The sequence below is a fragment of the Eucyclogobius newberryi genome, unplaced genomic scaffold (assembly GCF_026437365.1).
Source record: "Eucyclogobius newberryi isolate DKJ021-1_F unplaced genomic scaffold, fEucNew1.0.hap1 SCAF_2, whole genome shotgun sequence".
In the NCBI taxonomy this organism is placed as follows: Eukaryota; Metazoa; Chordata; class Actinopteri; order Gobiiformes; family Gobiidae; genus Eucyclogobius; species Eucyclogobius newberryi.
The window spans coordinates 30,578,678-30,601,361 of record NW_027315834.1 but is presented as its reverse complement, the minus strand read 5'-3'; the positions used below and the strand labels follow the sequence as shown (position 1 = coordinate 30,601,361).

General features: G+C 39.9%; 1 protein-coding gene across 1 annotated transcript in view; it reads right to left on the bottom strand.

The window, feature by feature from the left end:
* celsr1a (cadherin EGF LAG seven-pass G-type receptor 1a) overlaps positions 1–22,684 on the bottom strand; it is a 56,642-nt gene that overhangs the window by 13,079 nt on the left and 20,879 nt on the right. The window contains exons 6-24 of the mRNA XM_072454989.1: positions 14,102–14,259; positions 13,579–13,742; positions 13,234–13,359; positions 10,048–10,214; positions 8,643–8,828; positions 8,454–8,567; positions 7,943–8,117; positions 7,406–7,547; positions 6,673–6,793; positions 6,415–6,598; positions 5,001–5,102; positions 4,245–4,339; positions 3,498–3,707; positions 2,415–2,598; positions 2,169–2,312; positions 1,606–1,789; positions 899–1,066; positions 688–814; positions 254–454 (exon numbers count right to left, since the gene is read on the bottom strand). Of these exons, the coding sequence (XP_072311090.1) occupies positions 254–454; positions 688–814; positions 899–1,066; positions 1,606–1,789; positions 2,169–2,312; positions 2,415–2,598; positions 3,498–3,707; positions 4,245–4,339; positions 5,001–5,102; positions 6,415–6,598; positions 6,673–6,793; positions 7,406–7,547; positions 7,943–8,117; positions 8,454–8,567; positions 8,643–8,828; positions 10,048–10,214; positions 13,234–13,359; positions 13,579–13,742; positions 14,102–14,259 (2,952 nt within the window). The remainder of the gene's footprint in view (positions 1–253; positions 455–687; positions 815–898; positions 1,067–1,605; positions 1,790–2,168; positions 2,313–2,414; positions 2,599–3,497; positions 3,708–4,244; positions 4,340–5,000; positions 5,103–6,414; positions 6,599–6,672; positions 6,794–7,405; positions 7,548–7,942; positions 8,118–8,453; positions 8,568–8,642; positions 8,829–10,047; positions 10,215–13,233; positions 13,360–13,578; positions 13,743–14,101; positions 14,260–22,684) is intronic.

The following is a 22,684-nucleotide window of genomic DNA, read 5'->3' as shown; positions in this document are numbered from 1 at the left end:
TGTTATCAGTGGGCAGGATTTAAACCAACAACATTTATAGGGCATGTTTCCAAACAGAAATGGATAAGGTTCAACATTTGTGGATCATAAATTTGGAGATATTGTTCAAAAACTGTGAATCATAGAGTCTATAAGCCCCTGCCCTCCATCTGAAACTTTGACATCAATAAACTCAAACGCAACCTATTGAGCCGCCCTATGTGCACAATTTTAAAACTTCTTTTGTTTGTTTGTTTGTAGTTTGTGTACTCACAGGGTTGTCAGTCTGGTTGATGCCCAGCAGAAAGACCAGCGCAGCGCAGAAGAGCGCGGCCACCAGGTTCTTGTGGATGGAGTGGAGGTTGGAGCGGAGTCGGCACAGGACGCACAGCAGGATGAAGGTGAGCAGCAGGAAGAACAGCGACACCGACACTGTGGAGTACGTGACGATCTTCAGAGGCATCACATCACCGTGCTGAGGGAGACGGGGGAAAGACCATTTAACATGCAACAAGGATGAGAAATGTTGAAAAATTTGTGTTCAATGGTTAAAAGAGTCACAATAATTACAATAATATGAAATAACTTTGGAGATGCTCTGATCGATTCATTCATGTTGTCTCACTAAATACAGTTGATCTTCCCTATTAACCTCAATTATTCTCTGTTCTCTATATATACAGTAATAATTATACATGATAATCATACCTCTCTCTTGGAGATGTCCATCAACACGCCGAAGCTGGTCATGTGATTACACTGACAGCTGATGTGGGTGTTGTTCCGGTTCAGCACCTCGCAGCCTTTAGACGACCAGCCGCCGGTCTCTCCCAGGCTGAACCCAAAACACACGTTACGGCGTGATGTCAAAGACTAATGATCGAGATATGTCGTAGCGTAACGTGTGTTTTATACTCACGGGATGGAGTGGTCCCAGTACACGCAGACTGGTTTGGTCCTCTCCTCGGTCTCCAGGAGGGTGTACTGGAGGGTGATGGGGGGGTCCAGGACGGGGGGGACAGGGGTGTCCTCCGAATAGATTCGGGCACTCACTACAGCTGTGTTTATCACTGGACGGTTCGGCAATCTGTGGAAATAAGAAGAGCTCGGTTAAGGCCAGACACTGCAGGTGAAAAGGAAAACAGTAAAACTTCTAGCGTAGTTTCATCAAATAATGTTTTATATATATTTAAGGCATTTAATGTGTAAAAATAGACAAAATAACATATATATGGCACATCCAAATCTGAAAAATGGCCAGAGCCAGGTTTGCTTCCTTATGTTGACATATTAGATACAAAAAAAACTTACAAAGGGGATTATTTTGTATGAGAGTAAATAAGATTTTACTGGAAATGAATGTAACAGTTCAGATTTTGCCTCAAGAACTGATATAAATCAGTGAATCAGAGAATCAGATATCAACAAATCCTTCCAGAATCTTGTTCAATAGAAGTTTTGCTACTTTAAAATGCATTTAGAGAAAACGTACTTTGAAATAAATCTATGGACGAAATAATAAAACATCTTTAAGTGCAGATTGACCTATGTTGTAAATATCAAATAATACTATAAAAAGTAAGTCATAATTGTATTTTTACAAGTGCGTCGTTTGCGTGTTCATACCGGAGGGTCCTCCTGTCTGGGTCGTAATTCTCTGGCAACAGTTGTCCCAGTGACTTGTAGACGATCACCACGACGATAGGTAAAGGGACCGAGGGTTCAAGATGGCGGCGTCTGCGATCCGACTGCGTTTGGTCTTCACCTTCAGGGGCCTCCGTCTGAGCGGGAGGGTCTGGTGTGGCATCAACTTGGGTACAAAAACAAACAAATATGTTTTTATTTACTGTAAATTAACATCTAATATTAAATAATAGACCATTAGCAATACAAATCTTTTATTATAGGGCTGCTTGAATAAAGTGAAAATTACAATCACCAATAATTCTATAAATTAAATGATTAAAAACCATTGTAAACATCATTATAATAATTATCTTTTATTTTCAAATACACTTTTTTTCTCATGATTAAAATCTGATGCAGAGCCCTATTTTGTTATACTCTTTCTTTCAAGCATTTTTAATCGTTTAAAACACATTTTACTCATTGGTGTTACATACATTAAATTAAAAAGCATATGTATCTACTTTTCTTATAACAATAGTGTATAATACTTGAGCTCTTACCTCTGTTGGCTTGAGTGCGCTGTTTGAACTGAGGGAAGTGCACGGAGGATCCCAGCTCTTTGGGGAAAGTCTCATGGATTTCCTGAAAATTAGGAAACGTAGCTCTGTCCGGGTCAGTGACGTCCAAGTAGTCCACGGTCAGGACTGGAGCGCACAGGGGCAGGAAGTGGAGACGACAGACAGGAAGTTAGCATGAGAGTCAAAACCAATGGTGCGGATGCATAAAGCTAGAGAACATCTACTTACTCATGTTTTCTGTGACAATGGTGAAAGGTTTGAGGTAAGTTTTGCGGACGTTTTGGGCCAGTGTATTGGCGTACTCCTCAAAGTTCCTGAGCAGATGTGCAGTCCCTCCTTCAGTCTTTTGGATCTGGTCCCAGAGCTCTTTAGTGTTTGGGTCCAAGATGGCACTCCCCGCGCGCACCAAGTTCTACAACAACAATCAGTCACGTTAATTAGCACATTACTTATTTAATTACAGCACATTTATACTGACCTAATGGAACTTATTGTACATTTTTCTATACCGCCACTTTAATTTCTCCATTGAGATTCCTTTTTCTGGAATGTTTCACAGTTTTGCATTTAATGAATGTATCATTTTTTTTTTTTTTCAATACAGGTGCTTTTGTTGCTAAAAAAATCCCCAAAAATACATTCTTATAGAGGAATACACAAACAACACACGTTCCTATTTCCCTGTCATGATTTATATGTTATAAATGATAAGATGCATTTTGGATAGCTAGATGGTAGGGAGGTGGGGTGGATAATATGGAGGAAAAAATAAAAAATAAAAATCTCAGATAGGCCCTGTGACGCGTTGGCCACTGTCCAGGGTGTACCCCGCCTAAGGACCAAAGTCACTGGGATAGGCTCCAGTCACCCAAGACCCCCAACGGGAAAAAGCAGTAGAAAATGAATGAATGAATAAATCTCAGATAATTTTTTACCCACGCATTAGGAATGTACTAAAATGCACCTGCTTGAGGTTCAAGTCCAGCATAAAACATGAACACACAATAAAATGAACCACTGAAGGCCACAAATATTGCTTTACACCCGTTTAGGAGATTACACTCGAAATGTCAGTCTCTCGTTGCAGTGACTTTAAATAGTCTGAATTCTAAACAAAATACTCACTATTCTGATTTTGCTATTGAGATATTAACCATTTTGTGACATGACTCCCATCTTTAGCTTGAAGTGTATAGCTAGGTTAGAGAGGCATCATTACTGGACCCCCTCCCAGCAACAACAAGTTTTCCAACATATTGACACTTCCTCGTTGCATTCTCCTTCTCCTCCTCACTCTGTCTTGCTCCTCACCTCATTGAAGTCGGCGTTCTGGGCTGCAGTCAGGTCAAACCCGCTCTGCTGACTCTCGTACATCAGCACATGATTCAGGAGCTGAGCAGCCGTCTTCACGTCGTTGCCGTAGTACTCCTGTGTGCTGTCGGTGGCGCTGTGGAGCAAGCGCACTATGGTCTTGGAGTACTCGTTGTTCATCCTGGAAGTGTTGCGGCGCAAGTCCTCATTCTACAGCAACAAAAAAGGGGGAATGATTAAATGGCAGGTCATCTTTGCAACAGTCATTTTTAAACTTTCTAAACACATTTCCACCTGAGAACTAATCATCTAAATCAGGACCAACTAAGGTCAAAACTAACCAAAAGTCAAAAGAGTACCACACGGGAAACCAGTCCTGTCCCACAGTTGGAAAACCACAATTGTACAATATCAAGGAAGCACAAAGAGTAAAGTGGAAGCTCCTCATTCTACAATAGTATAAATTGTAGAGGAGGTCAAGGAAGGGAAAGCTGAGAAGAAGGCGGCATGTAACAGAGCGCAAACTGGTCAATCCTGGGATTAGGAAGGCTTTGTGACGATCAAGCCTCCAGCATTGTGGTCCATTGGTTCAAATACAATCAGTGATATGTGATACTTCTATGGGCTACCTCACACATTATCAAGTTACACTGGGCTGGTGGTGACAGAGCAACTTACAACAATGGATTATTAGCTACTGACAAGGACAGTAAAGACACAAATAGGGGCCAAATTAGACAAACATACCAGTTTCTTCAGATGGGAGAAGGTCCCTGTGGTGCAGTTGAACATCTCAGGGGCCAACCAGCCGTGCTCATCACTACAATGACGGATGGCCGTACCTGGGTAGAAAGAAAAGCAAGTTGAAACAATAAGTAAATTGAAAATAAGTGGATTTGTAAAAAAAAAAAAAATGAGACAAGCAGACTTTTTTTTTTTTTTTTTTTTTAAATACTATTAAACAATTCAGTCACTTTGGTCCCAAACTGTGAAGTTAGAGGAGGAAAAGGATAATGCAAGCCAATAAATTCAGTCTGGGTGGTCAACAAAAAGGTTGTCACAGCAACCAGTGTGCTGGATCTCAGTCCAAAAGTCGAGAGGAGGGGCTCACTGCCAATTACAAGTGTGCCCAGTGTCTGTAATGTGGGATGAGTAAGAGAAGTGAATAGTTGAATAGTAAAAAAAAGTTAATAAATTTTCAGACTCTCAAATTAGAAAATTATCCAGGTACTTTAAAGTTTCTGTATTTGCAGAGTCTAAAAATCAAGACCCACTGTCAAAAAATAAGGTCTAGATAGCTTGTCTCTTTTTGTGTTTTATGAAAAAAATGAATGAAATATAAGCATAAATATGTTACTTGATGACAGTTTCAAATACATTCTTGACCCTTTCTGAGCCCAAACCTCAATGACCTGCTTCTATTTTGATCTAAAGTGGGTCACTCCTCTTCACTAATGACTTCACATGCTGCAGTTGTCCTCACTGGCGTTAAAGTGCACTCACCAATGGATCCTTTGGGGCAGTTCATAGCGGCAGGACGACCAAACTCGGTCTTGGGCCACCAGATTCCAGCATCAAACGCTTTGGGACAGCCCGCATACACCACTAGGGAGAAAAAGAAGTTGAAATAAACAACTGAAATGAACACAAAAGAGACATGTCAAATACTGCTATAACTGTGGGCTGATCAGCAAAAGATATTAAAACAATATGTGTATTGTTTTCTAAGTCTAAAAGAAATAAGTTTAACTGACTTTGCAATGTTTAGTTACAACTCTTTCGTAGTCTAAATTATATACAGTTTATTCATGGGTTTAAGAGTGATGAAAACATTGTTAAATCAAAAATGATGTATTTTACAATTTCTTTTAAGGTCAAAACTTACAACATAAAACTAAAACTTATGAATATTGTTAGTAAAATAGTAAATAAATACTACATTAAAAGCCCTCTCGATCTTATTTTGAATTTTGCTTGTCCTTTCCCCCCCATTTTTAATCCGTAGACGTACTATTTGGTCTTAATGTCGCTCTAGTTCCCATCGTTTATCACTGCCTGGCCCATTTAAACCCCATCCACGTCTGTGTCTTTCCTCTACAGTGACGTTCGTTTTTGGGGACTTTTTGGGGTGGTTTTGAGCCTCATTCATTTGTACTGTATAGTGTGTGGGGCGTCCCAGAGTCAGGGAGGACCAGGCCAGACTGGGATCTTCTGGTCGAATGGTCCGGGACAAAGACCAGACCTAGAGCCAGAGCAGCACCAGCAGATGGGAGTGACACTGTTTGTCTGTGTTTGACACTTCAGCCAGTTCTCCACACCACACTTGTGAACCAGAAAATATTTAACTATTGTATTTGAAGATGGGTCATCAAGCTGTTCTATTCACAGTGGGAAGAGCCCATACTTGTACTGTGTCAAACTTGGTGTTACTTCATACATATAAGAACATTTGGCTTAAAATGTGCAGTAGTGTACAATTATGGCTGAATCCATGGTAAATATGACAAATAAACATCTTGCACAGTGTAATTACAGTTGGACCAGGGCCAAGTCCAAAACCTGTACTGTACCTCAACTGTTTTAAAGGCATGTTTGATTTTGAATTCTCAGACAGCAATTTTTGGCATACTAGAAACTATAAATTTGATATCTGAACACCGCTGATGTTTTGATATCACATGTCAACAGTTGAATTCCTGATCTAATATTTCGGCATGATGGTATTCTGTTCATTCTTTGCTCTGATTCATGCATTATTTAAGCTTTAAAAGAGCATATACTCCTAATGATATGCGCATTGCGTATATCCCTAAACTTTGAGCATGGAGTTAACCAGATCTATCGAGTACAGACTCGATACATCAGCATGACCAAGAACATGACCTATTGTGCTTTATTTTCCCTCCTGTACACATACCTTCACAGCCGGTGGCGGTGACCTCTGCAAATGGGTTGTCACACTTGTTACACTGTCGCCCCACGACTCCTCCTTTACACGGGCACTGTCCTGTTTGGGGATGACACGTACGGGACATGGAGCCCAGGAAGAAGCAGTCACAGGGGTAACACGTGTCCCCTCCATCGGGCTGGTAGTGGTTTTCCTACACACAGACGTTAGCTACTGTAAATACTTATCTGCGACGTTGAAGTCATATTGGTATTACAGTATATTTACCTTGCAGCGGCACTCTCCGGTGGTTTTATTACAGTCTTTGAAAAATCCTTTGCTGGTGTCGCAGTTACAGGGACCACACACAGGATCCCCCCACCAGCCGTTAGCACAGGGCTTCTTGGCTCTGCAATCACAGCCAAAACAATATGTGCTGTTTAATACTTGTTTTACTGTATATAGAATGCAATTAAACGCTGCAATATTTAAGTAAACTTTGAGGTTCAGATTGATTTGTTAAAATGTACTGTGGATATACAATTATCCTCTGCATTATTGACCCAATGGATCTTCTCCTGACAGAATATTGAACAGTACTTTAGCCTAAAGGACATGTTTAAAGTCTCATGTTGAAATATAGAGATAAATAATTTTGATGAAACGCATACAGTGTATTTTTTGTGTGTGTTTCTAACAATGTAGTCACCGTTAACAATAGAGCGGGCAGAGCAGCTTGAAGTACAGTCAATGGTCAAAGGATGGACTGGGTGAAGTAGTGGACTTGTGGATTTGATATATGAGTATTTTGCAGCACTTATGTAATGCTGTATGCACTTACGGTATTCTATATGTAAGTGTTGATCATTATCACCAAATGGCAGAAGCAGACGGCCAAAATATTATAAAGTTTGGTACAAAACCTCACAACTTTTTTATTTGTTTGGTCTTAAACTACAACCACGTATACACACGGTGATGGCGATGTGTACGGGCCATGATTGATTGAGGAGATACTCACACATGCTCGCAGTACTGGCCGTAGTAGTTCTCTTCACACTCACAGGTGTATCCGTGCGAGGAGCTGGGCTTGCGGACGCAGCTGGAGACGTGTTCACATGGGTTGAGTTTACAGGCGTCCACACAATCTTTACCAAAATAACCTGAAAGAGAACAAAACTTGTATTTGGATCATGATGGCAGTTAACTATTCCAGCCTGTGCAGACCTGAAAGGTGCACTGTGTAACTTTTCTGGTGGGATGTCAGCCACCTGCTTGTCTCCATGTAGGTAGATGCTTTTGCTTTGCTTGGAATATTCCACAGTATGGCAATAACCTTATGTATCTTGGATTTATTCAATTACAGGTGTTTTATTGCTGAAAAATACCTTGAAAGACTCTTACTGTGAGCGTGGTTGCCTCTCCACAGATCTGACCTATAACCTGGCTAATGACACCACCTGCTTGTCTCAATGGATATACTAAGAACATCCTATGATTATGTTCTAAGTTATAGATCTCTGCATGGATAGAGCGTGTATGTGTACATGTGAAATACCTGGGTCACAGACACAGGAGTGGGTGGTCCAGTCGTCGCTGCAGTGGCTGTTCTCAGGACAGATGTTGGAGTCACACGGGTCAGACAAGTCACAGCCCTCCTCCACCCGAGTCTTCATCCCCAGAGCCATGTTCACGTTAGACGCACTGGATGGAGTTTCTCCGACTCGCACTCCCTGGAAGCAAAAACATTGATGTCATTAAAAAAACGAAACTAAAGTGATTGAAATTGATTTAATAGATTAATGTGTGCTGTAATGCAAGTAATCGTAGGTCCAGAGAAGGAATATATTTTTTAAGTAGTAATTTCTGCTCTTTATTATGTTTTTGTAAGGATAAGAGAAAATATGTCCACGGATTTGCCTATTGTTGACATCTAAGGTTTGTCATTCAACTTTTGATAAATGTTCTCCTTCAATCTGAAAATCTCACCTTAAACATGTTGTCTCAATGGATAATCTTATTTTGCAACATCAAAACAATCTAGTTCTAGCATGTAAAGTAAAACAGACCTGTATGCAGCCCACAAATCCTCTCTGCACACGGTTGTCTTCTCCAGGTAAAGCTCCGACATGAAGAGTCTGCAGCTTCAGCCCAGGGAGGTCATTACCGATCACCACAGACTTCTGCCAAATCAAGAGACAACATTATCTACATGTGTCAGTTGTTTCACACTGTCAATAATTCGTGTATGTTTTTACCTTGTACATGCCGTAGTCCAGCGACAAAGAGATGATGTATTTGATGGCGTTGCCGTCCTTCACGCTGCTCAGCTCTAACTGTAAGTGGTGCCACTCTCCGTCGTTCACTCGGATTTGAGAAAAAACCATTGACGCCACGAGCCGATGTTTGTGGAGGACTTCCAGACGCACATTTCGATCACTAAGCTGTAGATAAGATAAATAATACAAAGAATATATAGGATGACACAGCATTTTCCACCTTGCATTCACCTCATTTTGGCTGTCTCAACAAAAATAATTTCTTAAAGGTAAATTGTAAATACTTGCAATATTTATACCTTTAGCATTTGCAAGTCTACTTATGAGGATACTGCGATCAGCAGGTATATATACTGCGTTCATGTGGAACAAACTTCTTGCTTTACTATACCGGTACATTAGGATACAGCTATTAATTGCGTTGTAGTCATGCTTTAAAGTTTAAAAACATATATTTGAGCTCAGACTTGAGTTAAAGGTTTTGAATACGACCACCATTACATCCACGCACAATCTTTCACTGTGATTATTGTATATGTTATTTACAGTGAGGAGCCTGGTAACATTCTTTACATTGACACTGGCGTAGCTTCACTAATGACACCAGCACATTCGATACACACATGGTTGAGTGAGTGAGCGAGTGAGTGAGCGAGAAAGTGAGCGAGTGAGTGAGCGAGTGAGTGGGCGAGCGAGTGGGCGAGCGAGTGGGCGAGCGAGTGAGTGAGTGAGCGAGTGAGTGGGCGAGCGAGTGGGCGAGCGAGTGGGCGAGTGAGAGTGGGCGAGTGAGTGAGTGGGTGAGTGAGTGGGCGAGTGAGTGGGTGAGTGAGTGAGTGAGTGGGCGAGTGAGTGGGTGAGTGAGTGAGTGGGCGAGTGAGTGGGTGAGTGAGTGAGTGGGCGAGTGAGTGGGTGAGTGAGTGGGTGAGTGAGTGGGCGAGTGAGTGGGTGAGTGAGTGAGTGAGTGAGTGGGTGAGTGAGTGGGTGAGTGAGTGAGTGGGCGAGTGAGTGGGTGAGTGAGTGAGTGAGTGAGTGGGTGAGTGAGTGAGTGAGTGAGTGGGTGAGTGAGTGAGTGAGTGAGTGGGTGAGTGAGTGAGTGGGCGACTGAGTGAGTGAGTGAGTGGGTGGGTGAGTGAGTGAGTGAGTGGGTGAGTGGGTGAGTGGGTGAGTGAGTGAGTGAGTGAGTGAGTGGATGAGTGAGTGAGTGAGTGGATGAGTGAGTGAGTGAGTGGGTGGGTGAGTGAGTGAGTGAGTGGGTGAGTGGGTGAGTGGGTGAGTGAGTGAGTGAGTGGATGAGTGAGTGAGTGAGTGAGTGGGTGAGTGAGTGAGTGGATGAGTGAGTGAGTGGATGAGTGAGTGGGCGAGTGAGTGGGTGAGTGAGTGTTACCATGAGGCTGACGGTGGACGCAGGACCGGCGTTGGCCTGGAGCAGGGTCCCGGAGCTCTGTCTGGTCCGAAACATGAGGCCCACGTACCAGGGGATCGCCACGGTGATGTCCGGTTCAGTCCAGGACACGAGGGCCTGGCCATCATAAAACTGGGGAGACGGCATCACTGAAGTGGGAAAATAATATATTACATAGTGAATATAGAGTAAAAGTTAGGATAAGTATTTGAAAAATAATTATTAAGCTACATTTAAATTCAACATCAATAAATATTAACTTGAAGAGTGCTCTAGTACTTTACTTTGTATTACAAGAGCTGTAAATAGGCTATATTTTGACTTTTACAACGTCCCCAACTCGTGGGTTGTTTGTACAAGCACATATTTTTGGCATAACTGCACACTAAACTAGTACTAAACTTGTAAACATTAGTAATTTACTGTATGTTATCATCTAAGATTCACTGACTTATAGGCACAACATGTTTAAAATGTACCTAATAGATCCACACAACACTAAACTTAATGTAAATCATGCAAAGACTATGTTTAACACTTGGACAAACACATTTCACACAAATCTAACGGATGTGACACATACTTTAAACAGTTTGGTCTTAAACTCAACTTTAATCTCATTCTCTCAAACTCCTAAAGGGCCGATCATTCAGCAGCACACATACAACAGTTTGCAAGGGGGAAAAAGGTAAAAGTCAAGGTTTAGGTTAAGGTCAGTAGCAACTGTAGTTTAGGTTAGGATGAAAGTCAAAGTCAATGTAAAGTCCCCAAGAAGCACGGAAACTTTGGATATAAGCTGCATTGTAAGCCACGAGGTCCTGAGGGCACGTAATCCAGATGAAGTGTGCAAAAATACAAGTTTGTTTAGCCTGTAATTACCAGACAACGCACATATTTGAACAAGGGGGATTTTCATTGTTGAACCACTAAATCAAGAAATGCAGGAAGACATAAGATTAACTGCGATATAAACTCAAGAGGTTTGCAATATTCACTTGCACAGTAAATATCTGCCTGTTTGATTTAAAGCTCTTAACACCTTTATCACGTCACTAATCTTCTTTTTTCAATGAGTCGACTAGTCCAACAATCATTCCTATTGAACATCAAGACAAATAGAGGTTGAAATATGGTGACTGAAGGCTTCTATTTAGAGAATAATATGTGCAAATAAAGTGAATTATTGAGGAGAATCTGAAATAGTTTATTATTTTTTGACATTCTGATTCAGTAATGCCCCTGTCTTTGTTATAAAAGGTCTTTTCATATGTGTTTTATAGACTGTATAGTCCAGATTACAATTACAATTATACTACTATATTTTTTTTTAGAAAGCTAATTTTCAACTAGTCAACTAGTCACAACTAGTCAATTAATAGTAACAGCCTTACTACAAATAGATAATACAATATAATAAACAATTATGATACTGTATTGTGTTTAGAATTAATAGATCCACAATCTCTTATGATAGAACAGAGAAGGATTTTGAGTGCTGCGTCTTCTTGCAATTTAATCCAAAGTTCAAAATACAGTATATGGTGTTGAAACAGTTTTTCCAGTCTGTTTTGTAAATGGAAGTCTGATCTGATAAAATGAATATTCCTTTAAACTCTTTCCAATCTTCATCCTTATAACTATGATAACAGCATCTTAAATTGCAGCGACTGCGTGGGCCTTAAACCAAACGTGTCAACAACCAAAGTGGCAGCCAAAACCCCCCTCTTAGACCGGCTGTGATCCTGGGACGGGTTCAGACACGGGATCTCGGTCCTGGCACGGTCCGGCCGCCTACCTCACAGACCACGGGGCGTCTCGGGCCATTCATACCTTCACACATTGTTTGGACTCATGCCCCAAAGCAGGAAATCAAAACGCTCCTCTTACACACGGGGAACCTGACGCTGATTTAAACCCGGCTGTAAATGACAAAGCTGTTGGCAAACACAGGGACATGTCCGGGATTTATTAGCACCCACATTGAGCGTTCAAAGTATCTCTGCCCCGCACACTGTACTGGAGGGATGGCATGGCAAAGACCACAATAAATCACATAGAAAGAGCTATTTATGTGTGCATTGTCATCTAGGGATTGTACAGTGATGACCAAACCCTGTTAACATAATAGGGATTTTAGGACTAAATATAAATAGACTGAGGGCTAAACCAGGACTGTTTTGGGACTAAACTAAACCAGAACTAAAGAAGGCCGAACTTATGTACTTATACTTATACTCCGGAGTGACTTATATGTGATATTATTTGTTATTTTCACACTTGCAACCGCATTTCATACTCCAATGCAACTTATATATGTTTTTTTCTTCTCTATTATGCATTTTTTTGGATTGGTGCGACTTATACTCAGGTGCGACTTATAGTCCGGAAAATACGATACATTTTTCATAAGCATAAATTTGGAGGAAAGTAGAATAAAACATTTGTAATCAATTCCTGTCCTGTTATACCGTACGTTCGACAATTTGGCTGTGAAATAATAAGAGAATAAGACAGCGCACAGACACTAGCTAGTGGCACAAAGAACCCAAGAAAAGATATTTCATGTTAGTAATTCCTTTCAATTTGATCTGAATAGATGGGGATTAATTGGGTCTGATTCCCTGCACTGGAGACCTGAGGGCATGTTATTGTGTGAACAGCAGCTACAGTGACTTTCCATTGTGACTGTGACTCTGAGTCACAGCACGGGAGTCTGACCTAATCAAACGCCATCAAGTTAAAGATATGATACGTAACAATTAAGTTTTGGTATCACGTGCAGTCAGACACATTATAGTTTGAACCAACACATCCGGTTTAACAACTTTGGTGATCAAGCTTGTGTCCGATATCAGCACCATGACAGATTTTGGCCCTGTGTTAAAATCCAGGCTCAAAATATTCACACCGGCTTTTAACACTTTATTTTGTACAGTGTATTCAATTGTTTACAATGTTATTGCATTGTGGTTTACATTAATGCTTTTGTATTACCTTATATTTATTGGAAAGCACTTTGGTCACCTGATTGATTGATTGATTGATTGATTGATTATCCCAACTATGTAACATTTTAAAACACAAGCAATTGAGAAAACTGTGATGCCAAAGTGATTAGTATTGCTTCACTTGTGCATGATGCATTTGTTTGTTTGTTTGTTTGTTTACCTTGTTCACAGTTCTTGCCTCCGTACCCAGTGGGGCAGTCGCAGCTGTAGGTGTCCCATTTACTGTTGCACGTTCCTCCGTTCTGACACACTTCACTGTTGCAGAAGTTCTTCTTTGCTGGACATCCTAGACAATAATATAGCAATGTGTTGTTTACAGTCAGTTTAACATACGTAACATAAAGTTGATAATTTAATAAGTACATAACAAGGACTGCAATTTGAACAGAATTGAAAACAGAATTGAAAGAGCCCTAAATGAAAATACTTTAATGTTCCAACAAGGAAAATATTAGAACATAACCTCCCTAACTATAGCTGCACAACAGTTATTTCTATGTAGTACCTGCTGAAGTGCCGTTGTTGGCAATGAAGCCGTCCATGTCGATGGGTTTGCTGTCGATGGTCAGGTTCCTCATGCAGCCCACAAAGTCCCTGTTTCGGACCGGGAAGTCCTCAGGGAGGTTTGGGACCCCGCCCAGCAGCAGAGGTCCCGTCAGGTCCAGAGATCTACCAGACCAGGATAAGAAGAATATTAGTTCATGTTGGAGATGTTACTATATTCAGTATTACAGTAGCATGTTGTTTTATACAGTTATGCTCAATAATCCTGGTAACAACTTTCTACATCCACAAGTTGTCTGTGTTCTGAGTTCCTTAAAACATGTAACACTGTGGATTAATGTGATGCAATAGTTAAATCTGTGAAAATACAGGAATGTAATGTGCGTTCTCAACTTTGAGAACTCAATTTTCGCTTTTCCGCCACATACAACAAATTTATACATAATCTGTGTGTTTATAAATCTGTTTTGTTTTCATTTTTCACTATAATATTATCTGTGACTTGAGCTACAAACATGACATACTTTTTCTGGCCAGTCTGTGTTCCCTGTGCGGCGCACGAGTAGTTTCCAATTCGTTTCCCGAAGCGAATCGCCATAGAGATGTCACAATCGTCAACGGCAACCACGGCCACTTTCTCTCCGGACGGACCGTGAGGGAAGCCCAGGCGCCCGATGTTTGGCTGAAACACAAAATATCAACAGGTAAGAACTTTATTTACATCAGCAGTGCAGCCAGTGTTGTTCAGAGTGCCAGAAGTGACAGAAAATACAATAGATGTCATTAACTTTCATGCAAGTATTAAGATAAGATAAGATAAGATGTTCCTTTATTGTCCCACATGGGGAAATTTCATTGGTGCAACGCAGGAAGATACAGAGGTAGATACAGAAGAACAGATCACTTATAGGAAGTCTGAAAAACACTTTCAGTAGAAGATCTCCTATAAATAAATACAAACTCCCATAGACAAATAAATAAATAAATACATAAATATCATTGAATATGATCACGACAGTAATATTAGGCAGACATAACAGTAGTTTATATCATTTCAAGTATACAATCTGGTGTATGACATTTAAATGAGTTGTTTTTTATCAACATTTCTCCTTTTGAGCTGTTAACGTGCATTGTTAACAGAATATGTCAACTTCTGTCTCCACATACCACAACTAAAGCACTCTTTCATTTCAAAAGCTAATTCATCACAACATACGTTCTTTCTATGGATACAAGGGCAACCAATGACTGAAAGCTAAATGATTGCTTTCTGCCTTTCCATTCAGTTTGAGGAACTTAGCACCAAAAGACAACAGCCCAAACGCTTTCTTCGGCTGTGTTTCCCATTTCAGCACAAACAAAGCCGGCCGACTCGGAGCAGCAGCCAGGAGACGGGAGTCAGGCCACAAAAAGCCCCTTTGTACCACAGCTCACACCCAACGGTTACAAAGTGGGCTAATTCTTCCCATCAAGGCCTGCTGCCGACAAACACGGGTATGCAGATCAGCTTAGGGAACAACAAACCTCTTTAGTTTCGTGAAATGTTTGAAATCAGACGACAACATCCTGAGATTTTCTACAATAATGCAGGAACAAACCCAGCATTTATGTCTCAGCCAAAACTAAAAAAAGGTCTAAACAGGACAAAACAGCCATACCGTGCACACTGGCGAACACACGACACATTCAAACTGGGATAACTGGGCCTAAACGTAGAACAAAAGACCAGGACTAGACCAGGACTAGACACTAGACCGGGACTAGACCAGGACTAGACCAGGACATGAACAGAACCTTGGCAAGTCAATGCTGGACTGTACAGGGCTCAAAAGAGGATCAAACCAGGACAAACTAGGACTAAACATGGGACTCAACGAGGAAAAAACTGTTCTAAACGAGCGAGTACACTTATCTCCAATGTATGATCGCATCTATTTTTTTTCATAACATTGCAGTGATTGCCCTTTTGTCCAAAACTTGCACTCAGACTTATGCTATAATTTTTCAAAGCGCAGCCTGACAGCCTGACAGCATTAAGTGGCTCACAATGGGTCCAAACGATTACATCTCTATGCCGTGTTTCTAACAAGAAAAGCAAATCTCGGGACTACAAAAACACTTGACAAAAGAACTACAGATCGCAGATTGGATCACGCTTCCCATGTTTACGCAAGACAAGATTGTGATTAAACTGGAAACTTAGAATAAATAGTCGCTTTACCTCAACAAAACCCCACGTTCAAAGTCAAAATCGTTGAATGTGTAAGATCTAGCATGTTTTGAACTAACAAGGAAGACAATGAGTGCACTACATACATTGATTAGAGTAACAAGATACAGACACAGGAGAAGAAAGTAAAGAAATGTGAAAAATATGAGAGGGAATTCTGTATGTGAACTATATAAAGCTGGGTCGACCAAATGAGAGACAAAACAGGAAAGACATTAGGGAAAGTGCTAACCTGAAATGGCTATATATATATAACGTTATGATGAAAGGAGTAGACTTTCCATCCCACATAAAGGGTGCGCCGCAGTCATTTTCTACAATTGTTGTGTTGAACGATATTTCCAAATTTTGCCCATACTATTTTTGCCGGTTGCTGTTGCCCTTAGTCAACCTCACAAACCTGGAAAGAAAAAAATAAATTTGATCCTGAGTGCCCTTTGTTGGCCTGACTTTAGGAATTTGGCCTGGCAGAAATAAAACCGCTGCCTTTCCCATAACACATTAAAGGCCCTTTAAAAACAGTGTGCCATTTCTGCCTCTAGGGGCCTTCAATCAAACCTGGATATGTAGTCGGGCTGTATAAAGGGACAAGATTGTATTACAACAAAGACATGTATTGGGTTAAAATGCAGAGACTGAAGCTTATATTGTCAAAATTCACTCAATGTATTCAATCAATGTTAGAAATAAGTATTTATTATTAGTCCCAAGTCTCTTGCCGAGCGTAAATTACACTCTTTTAACTGCTGAAGTGGAATAAAAGCTATGGCAGGGTGAAATAATCATATATCATAGTATGAAAGAAATATTGCCTACCTTGGTAAATTGGTTGGTAAATTTAGCAATACATCGATTCATTTGACTAATGGCTGTGTTACTATCTAAGGGTTTTAGAACAATGAAAAGTTAGGACTGCTGCCATTGCAATAAAAATATACAAAACTAAATGTTGGATATTTTGAATGGTCAATGTCCTCAAAACGTCACCATATCACAGCAAGTTGAAAATCAACTGTAAATGACTCCCACCTTCTTGTGCTTTCGTTTAGAATCGTTCTTTACGCTGCATTAACTCAATAACTGATCTTCAAACCCAGATTTGATCTCAAACTAATATTCACACGTTAATTGTGGCACAAGTAACAGTCACAGAGTGAAACCCCACCCATGTCAGCACCCGCCTGCATAACTACATCTACTGTCCTAATCTCCCATAATCCTCTACTCACAGTCACCACGGTAACTATAGGCAGAGCACACTTCACCCAAATCCTGGAAAACCCGGAATACAAAAGAATTGGACAAGTTGGAAGTTTGTTGCCAAGCGTGGGAAAGCAGTTCAGATGAATGAAGTAAATGGTAGGCAAAAATGAAGGACATTATCAGAAATGTCCTTTTATGTTTGAGGAAATTTCACTGGAATGTTTTGCTTTCACTTCATTGTTCATTTAGCTTGGCAGTAATCCACCGTTTTTTGGGGTGAAAAGTTAGAACTGTTGGCATAGCAATCACCAATTCAAATAAAAATATTCTATATTTTAAATGTTGAAAAGTCCTCAAAATGGCGCCTGAAAATCAGGAAATGGAAACACATGAATGGTATTTTGGATGTCAGACTTGTTGGTAAGAACAGTCACATTAGAGGTTGCAGAAGCCATAGTTGTCAAAGAAGTAGCTGCAGCAGAATGTGTAAATGTACTCTATACATTTGTATTAGCTTATCAGTCACATAAATACTAGTAGTAGCAGAAATAGTGCAGTATGCAGACATAGCATACATAGTTGTACATTGAAATGATATGTGTAACTGCATCTTAAATTGAGGATGTCTACATAAGCAGAGCCTCCCGGAGTAAACAAACCCAGCGTTCAAAGGCAGCACTCGACAGAAGGAAAGAGAAACTTATGCACACAGCTGTCTTTGTGCGGCCTTATTCCCAGCAGGCACAGTTCAAATTATAATTGAGGAAAATGATTAGATTATACAAGACATGACCAAAACACCTTGTGCAAATTCCTCCAGAATGAAATTATGGGAAAAAATACAGTCAGTTCGCACCAATTTATAATTAAAAACAGATAATTGAAGAAGTAGAAGAAGTGTCCTCAAAGTTTAAGGAGAAAGTTAAAATGTTTGAGTCTGTTATGTTGCAGAATGTTAAATGATAATAGATTTCAGAATAGATTTAAGGGAAAGAAAAAGCCGAACTGGAAACCGAAAGGCCTCACCCAGTCTGAGAATCTAACTCATGACGTTCTTGTTGCGAGGCAGTAAGTGGTAACCAATACGCCAAATTATACTAATAACGCCAGCACAGATTTGTTTAAGCAAAAATTACTCATGACCCAAAATTTGGATCTGATTTTTGGTTTGAGCTTTTTGCGCACAAAAGAAATCTATTCATCAAAAACTCTTAAATTATTAAGTATCTGTTGTTTTTGGAAGACAACGTACAATTAATTCTAAACTAACCACACTTTGCCACATAATTTTCCTTGTCCAAACCTGCACAAGTGTGATCGGCCAGAAATAAATCAGAGTACTCAGATCAGATGCAACTGTTTACACGACATTTAAAGATAATAGTCGGATTGTTGATGTGCACAGAACACAGACTTGTGATTGACAGGCCGACACTTGTGCCATAATGCGGCACTCGCTTTTGCTTAGTCTTGCAGCTGTCACAGGCTAAATATTGACTAGCCTGGTCGTACATTCACGTTCGGAGGGGATCAGCCCTAACCCCACGTATTCAGGGCATGTTGGGGGTAATAAATTTGGGATAAGAGAGATTTACCCAACTGTGAAAGACTTTAGGGATGAAGGGTGATGGAAAGATGCCAATACTCAGCTTTCACAAATGTTCCTATCCTATTACATGTATGTGTCATGTACATGTCATGGGTCTGTACTAAGTATTCATGTCAACATTTACAACCATGACCTTAGTACATGCTCCATTTATAATCACTAACCTATTAGTAGAAGTGGGCTGGTTATTAGTGGCCCACCCAACTGAGTTTCACAAATAGAACAGATAACATAGTTCGGGCATAGCTTTGTGACTGTGAACACGTCTGAGTTAAGTGTTGAAACTAACACATAACCAGTGAATATAATAACTAACTTTCATCATTGCAAAAGTAACAAAAGGATGGCAAAAGTAAGATAGTTGTAGAGTATTAACACAGAATATCATGAAACGGATGGATGGATCGGAAACCCGGAAGTATTTGCTGGTATTTGTCGTCCTTGTCGTGTGTTTGTTGTTATTCTTGTTAGTCACCAGTGATAAGAGGTACTTAGGACACGCACGGATTTGTGGGTGTTTATGTGACCGTAAAGTTCCACAGACACTATAAAACATGCCAATAAATTCAAGCACGTAAAGAATCAGGATGTGTGAATGGGTTTGTGAGAGCGAAAAAGAGTTGAGGCTGTGAGTAATACTTTGAATCCTTTTTTTAAATGGTCAGTTTTTTAATAAGCTTTAACATGGAAACATCATAGTCATAACTGCATCTAAAGCGGTTTTATTATTTCATTTAATCCACTTGCATCTATAGATTTATATGGGACATTGTAGCTTCAAAGGTAGTTTTCTCAAAATGTATTTTTCTCCCACAGACATAAAGACTTTAAAGTACCACCTACACACAAGTTTTTTGAATGATGTGTCAACAAAATTAAGCAAAAAATACAAATCTGGTTCAACCAATTTTTCAGTTTCATATGTCCCAAATATGCGTAATATTGCAACCAAAACACATTAACCAATTTTATCTGCGTATGAAGATGTTCGTACCTAATATAATCAAATTTGAACTGTTAATTAAGTTAATCATATTTATTTAGGTCAAAACAAAATAAGACCTACATTTTTGGGCTACAAAGCAATGCCTTTTACTACAGCGAGTTCTCCAGACTAAAGTGTCCATGCCGCTCAGGCATAAGTAAGCCAACAGTCTGACTCCTCATTGTCTGAAGTTGCAGCCTTTTTGTGACCCCTGTTTTAAAGTGCACTTGGCCTTCATTCTGTAGGGCCCCCTGAGAGTGTCTTGTTCAAACCCGGGCCCCGCGCAGACCTGCTGGACAATTCTCGTCGCTAAGGTGTTGTCTCCTGGGATGATAGGCCTGCTGCTGCCATGGAAATGCACTTGAGCCACACAAAAAACACAAAACACTGATAGAGGGCAAGAGATTCGAGGCCTAGGACAGAAATGTATTAAAGACAACTACAGGAGCTCAACAGAATAAAGCCATAATCTGGTTTACAATACAATCTAATACTATAGTTTTTTTGCCATCTAATGTCGCACAGAGCAGTCAGTGCAGATATTGGGCAGTCAGTGCCACACTGGATCTAACAAATGGCTTTTACATGAGCTTATATTGGGAAGAGAACGTAATAAATCTAAGAACTAAAAGCTTAAAATCACCTAAAACTGATATAATACTGATTTCATTTGAATGCATGTTTACTTTGGTTTACATTGTGTGGCAAACAATATTCTGAATTTTTTAGAGATTGAAATTGTATTGCTTACTGAACTTTGTGTTCACAAAATAGTTGTTTACTTAATGATATAATTGTGATTAAAGTCTCTTTATGAACGCTGCTATTGCAATCTATTTCCTCAATACGAGAGTGAATCCTCTGGCTCAGCAAGGCTTAAATTGGAGGACATTTTTAACCTACAACTTGACCAGCTGTTAAATTATTTCAGCATATTTTTCTTTCGAAATAACAGGTGCAACTTTACTCCTATTAACAACTACCGATATTTTGAATAAATAACTTGAATTCTAATTTAAGGGGGAAAAAAATGTCCTTATACTCAACAAGTACTCTCCAGGTCATTCTCTAATTTATCATCCTTGCCTAGATGAATTCTCACGATTTTTGTGAGTTCACAAACACTTGAGAATCCATATTGTTAGGCTCCCGCTGATGCCTTAAATTTTGTGGGGTCCGAACCATCAGTGGTGTGGGACAGGACCAATCACAGCGCAGTATTGTGGTTTGGACGAAAGCCAAAGGTGAAGCGCCCAAACAATATATTTCAACCTATTTTAGCAGATGTTGCATCAAATTGGCGAATCAAGATGAACCACGTTTCTAACGTCGCCATCAATATCAGTGAAAGCCTTTGCATATAATGTGTAGAACTCATTAAAAGTGCTACACATATAAATGTTTCACCAGCCATGTTTCTAATTTAGAGAATCTGACATCAAATCTCAAAATATAAAGTGTAATTTTATTAATATAATCATGTTTTTTTTTTTTTGCAACTGCAAATGATTATTAACACTCTTCTTCTTGCATGTATAGACTGACTCACAGCTGTATTACCTCCATGCTGCCTGTCAAAACCAACATAACCATCACACAATTCCACCTGCAGCAGGAATGGAAGCCTTGCTCAGAGGATTGGATTACATGCACCAACACAAGTCAAGAGCTTAGTCAAAAACACCTGTCCAAAAGAGCAGCTAATGACCTCCAAGAATGTGTGTGTTTGAATGAGTCAGGAAAACTGTGCAAGACTTAGCGGTGATTTTGTGGAGATTGGGGCTGATATGTGTGAGGCAGGAAGTGACCAGTGGCCCTGCAGACGACCGAACAGCCCATTTTCATAATAAAGGAAATGGGACACACAGCACACTTTTACTGTGAAGGAAATGCCATTGTTTCTAAGGCTGCTCTCACTACATGTTTTACAGTTGTGATATTAGCAGTGCCAGAATATTCAAACGTTTATCTTGTTTTTAAGAGTTTAGGAATTTTAACATAGAAAATAAAGACTAATTCCAAATGAATTCTGAATCGATTAAATATTGAATCAAATATTACATTGAATACTAGATAAATATTACTAGAAAAGGCTGGGCGATATAGCAAAAAAAGATCAATTCAGTTTTTTCTTTTGCCCATTACAAACAAAATAAAAATCTCTTTTGCTACGGTATTTAGGTTAATGAACTAGACAATACCGACATTTAATTATTGCCATTTAAAAATAGTAAATTTCTTTCTTCCAAAGTCTGAACTCTGCTCCAAATCACATGCTTTTAATGACAGAAAATTGGCTGTACACATCTCAATTAAAACGCTCCAAGATAATCATTGACGATTACAAATTATTCTGATTTGATAAAAATTTTATAAAATGCACATCCAGATATTTTTTTGAAAGTTTGCACTACAAAACCCAACAGGAACAACACTGAACTGTGGCCACAAATGCTATAAATCTCCAAATCACAATACAACGCGAGCTTCAAGAGGACTTTCTGGACCTGTCATGTTGAAGCTACAGTGTCCTCTCCCCTCTGGCTGCAGCAGACACACTCATGTCCACATTACCTAACCTGCCCCGCAGCTTGGAAACCCTAAACGTGTGAATTACTCAAACACGGATCGACAAGAAAGACGCCCGCGGCTCTCAAGTCAAAGTCAGGTTCAGTGCTATTCCTTACTGCTGTCCCCTGTCGCCTCCCATCTCTGACACGAGGTGGACAGCACCTTTTGTAGTCCTCTGTCTCAAGGAACAAATGGCAAAAGTCTGAGGTAAGAGAAATTGTATCTCACTTGGAGAAGCTTGAGAAAAAATCATAGTCCTAGTCCCAAGTCTATGCCTCAGCCCGTCTGGCCTTACATCAGTGAGACACCAGTGGATCAAACGCTCTTAATGTTAAGAATGATGCTTTGGACTTCAATCCATCTTTAAGTGCATGTGACAGGTTTTTATTATATTCTAATTTAGATGTCGGGATGTCGGGAATACTCGCTGTAAATATAAAGTATAGTTTTACACAAATCAAGCAGCAGTTTGTGAAGAAATTTGTAAAAATAAACAGTTGAAATAA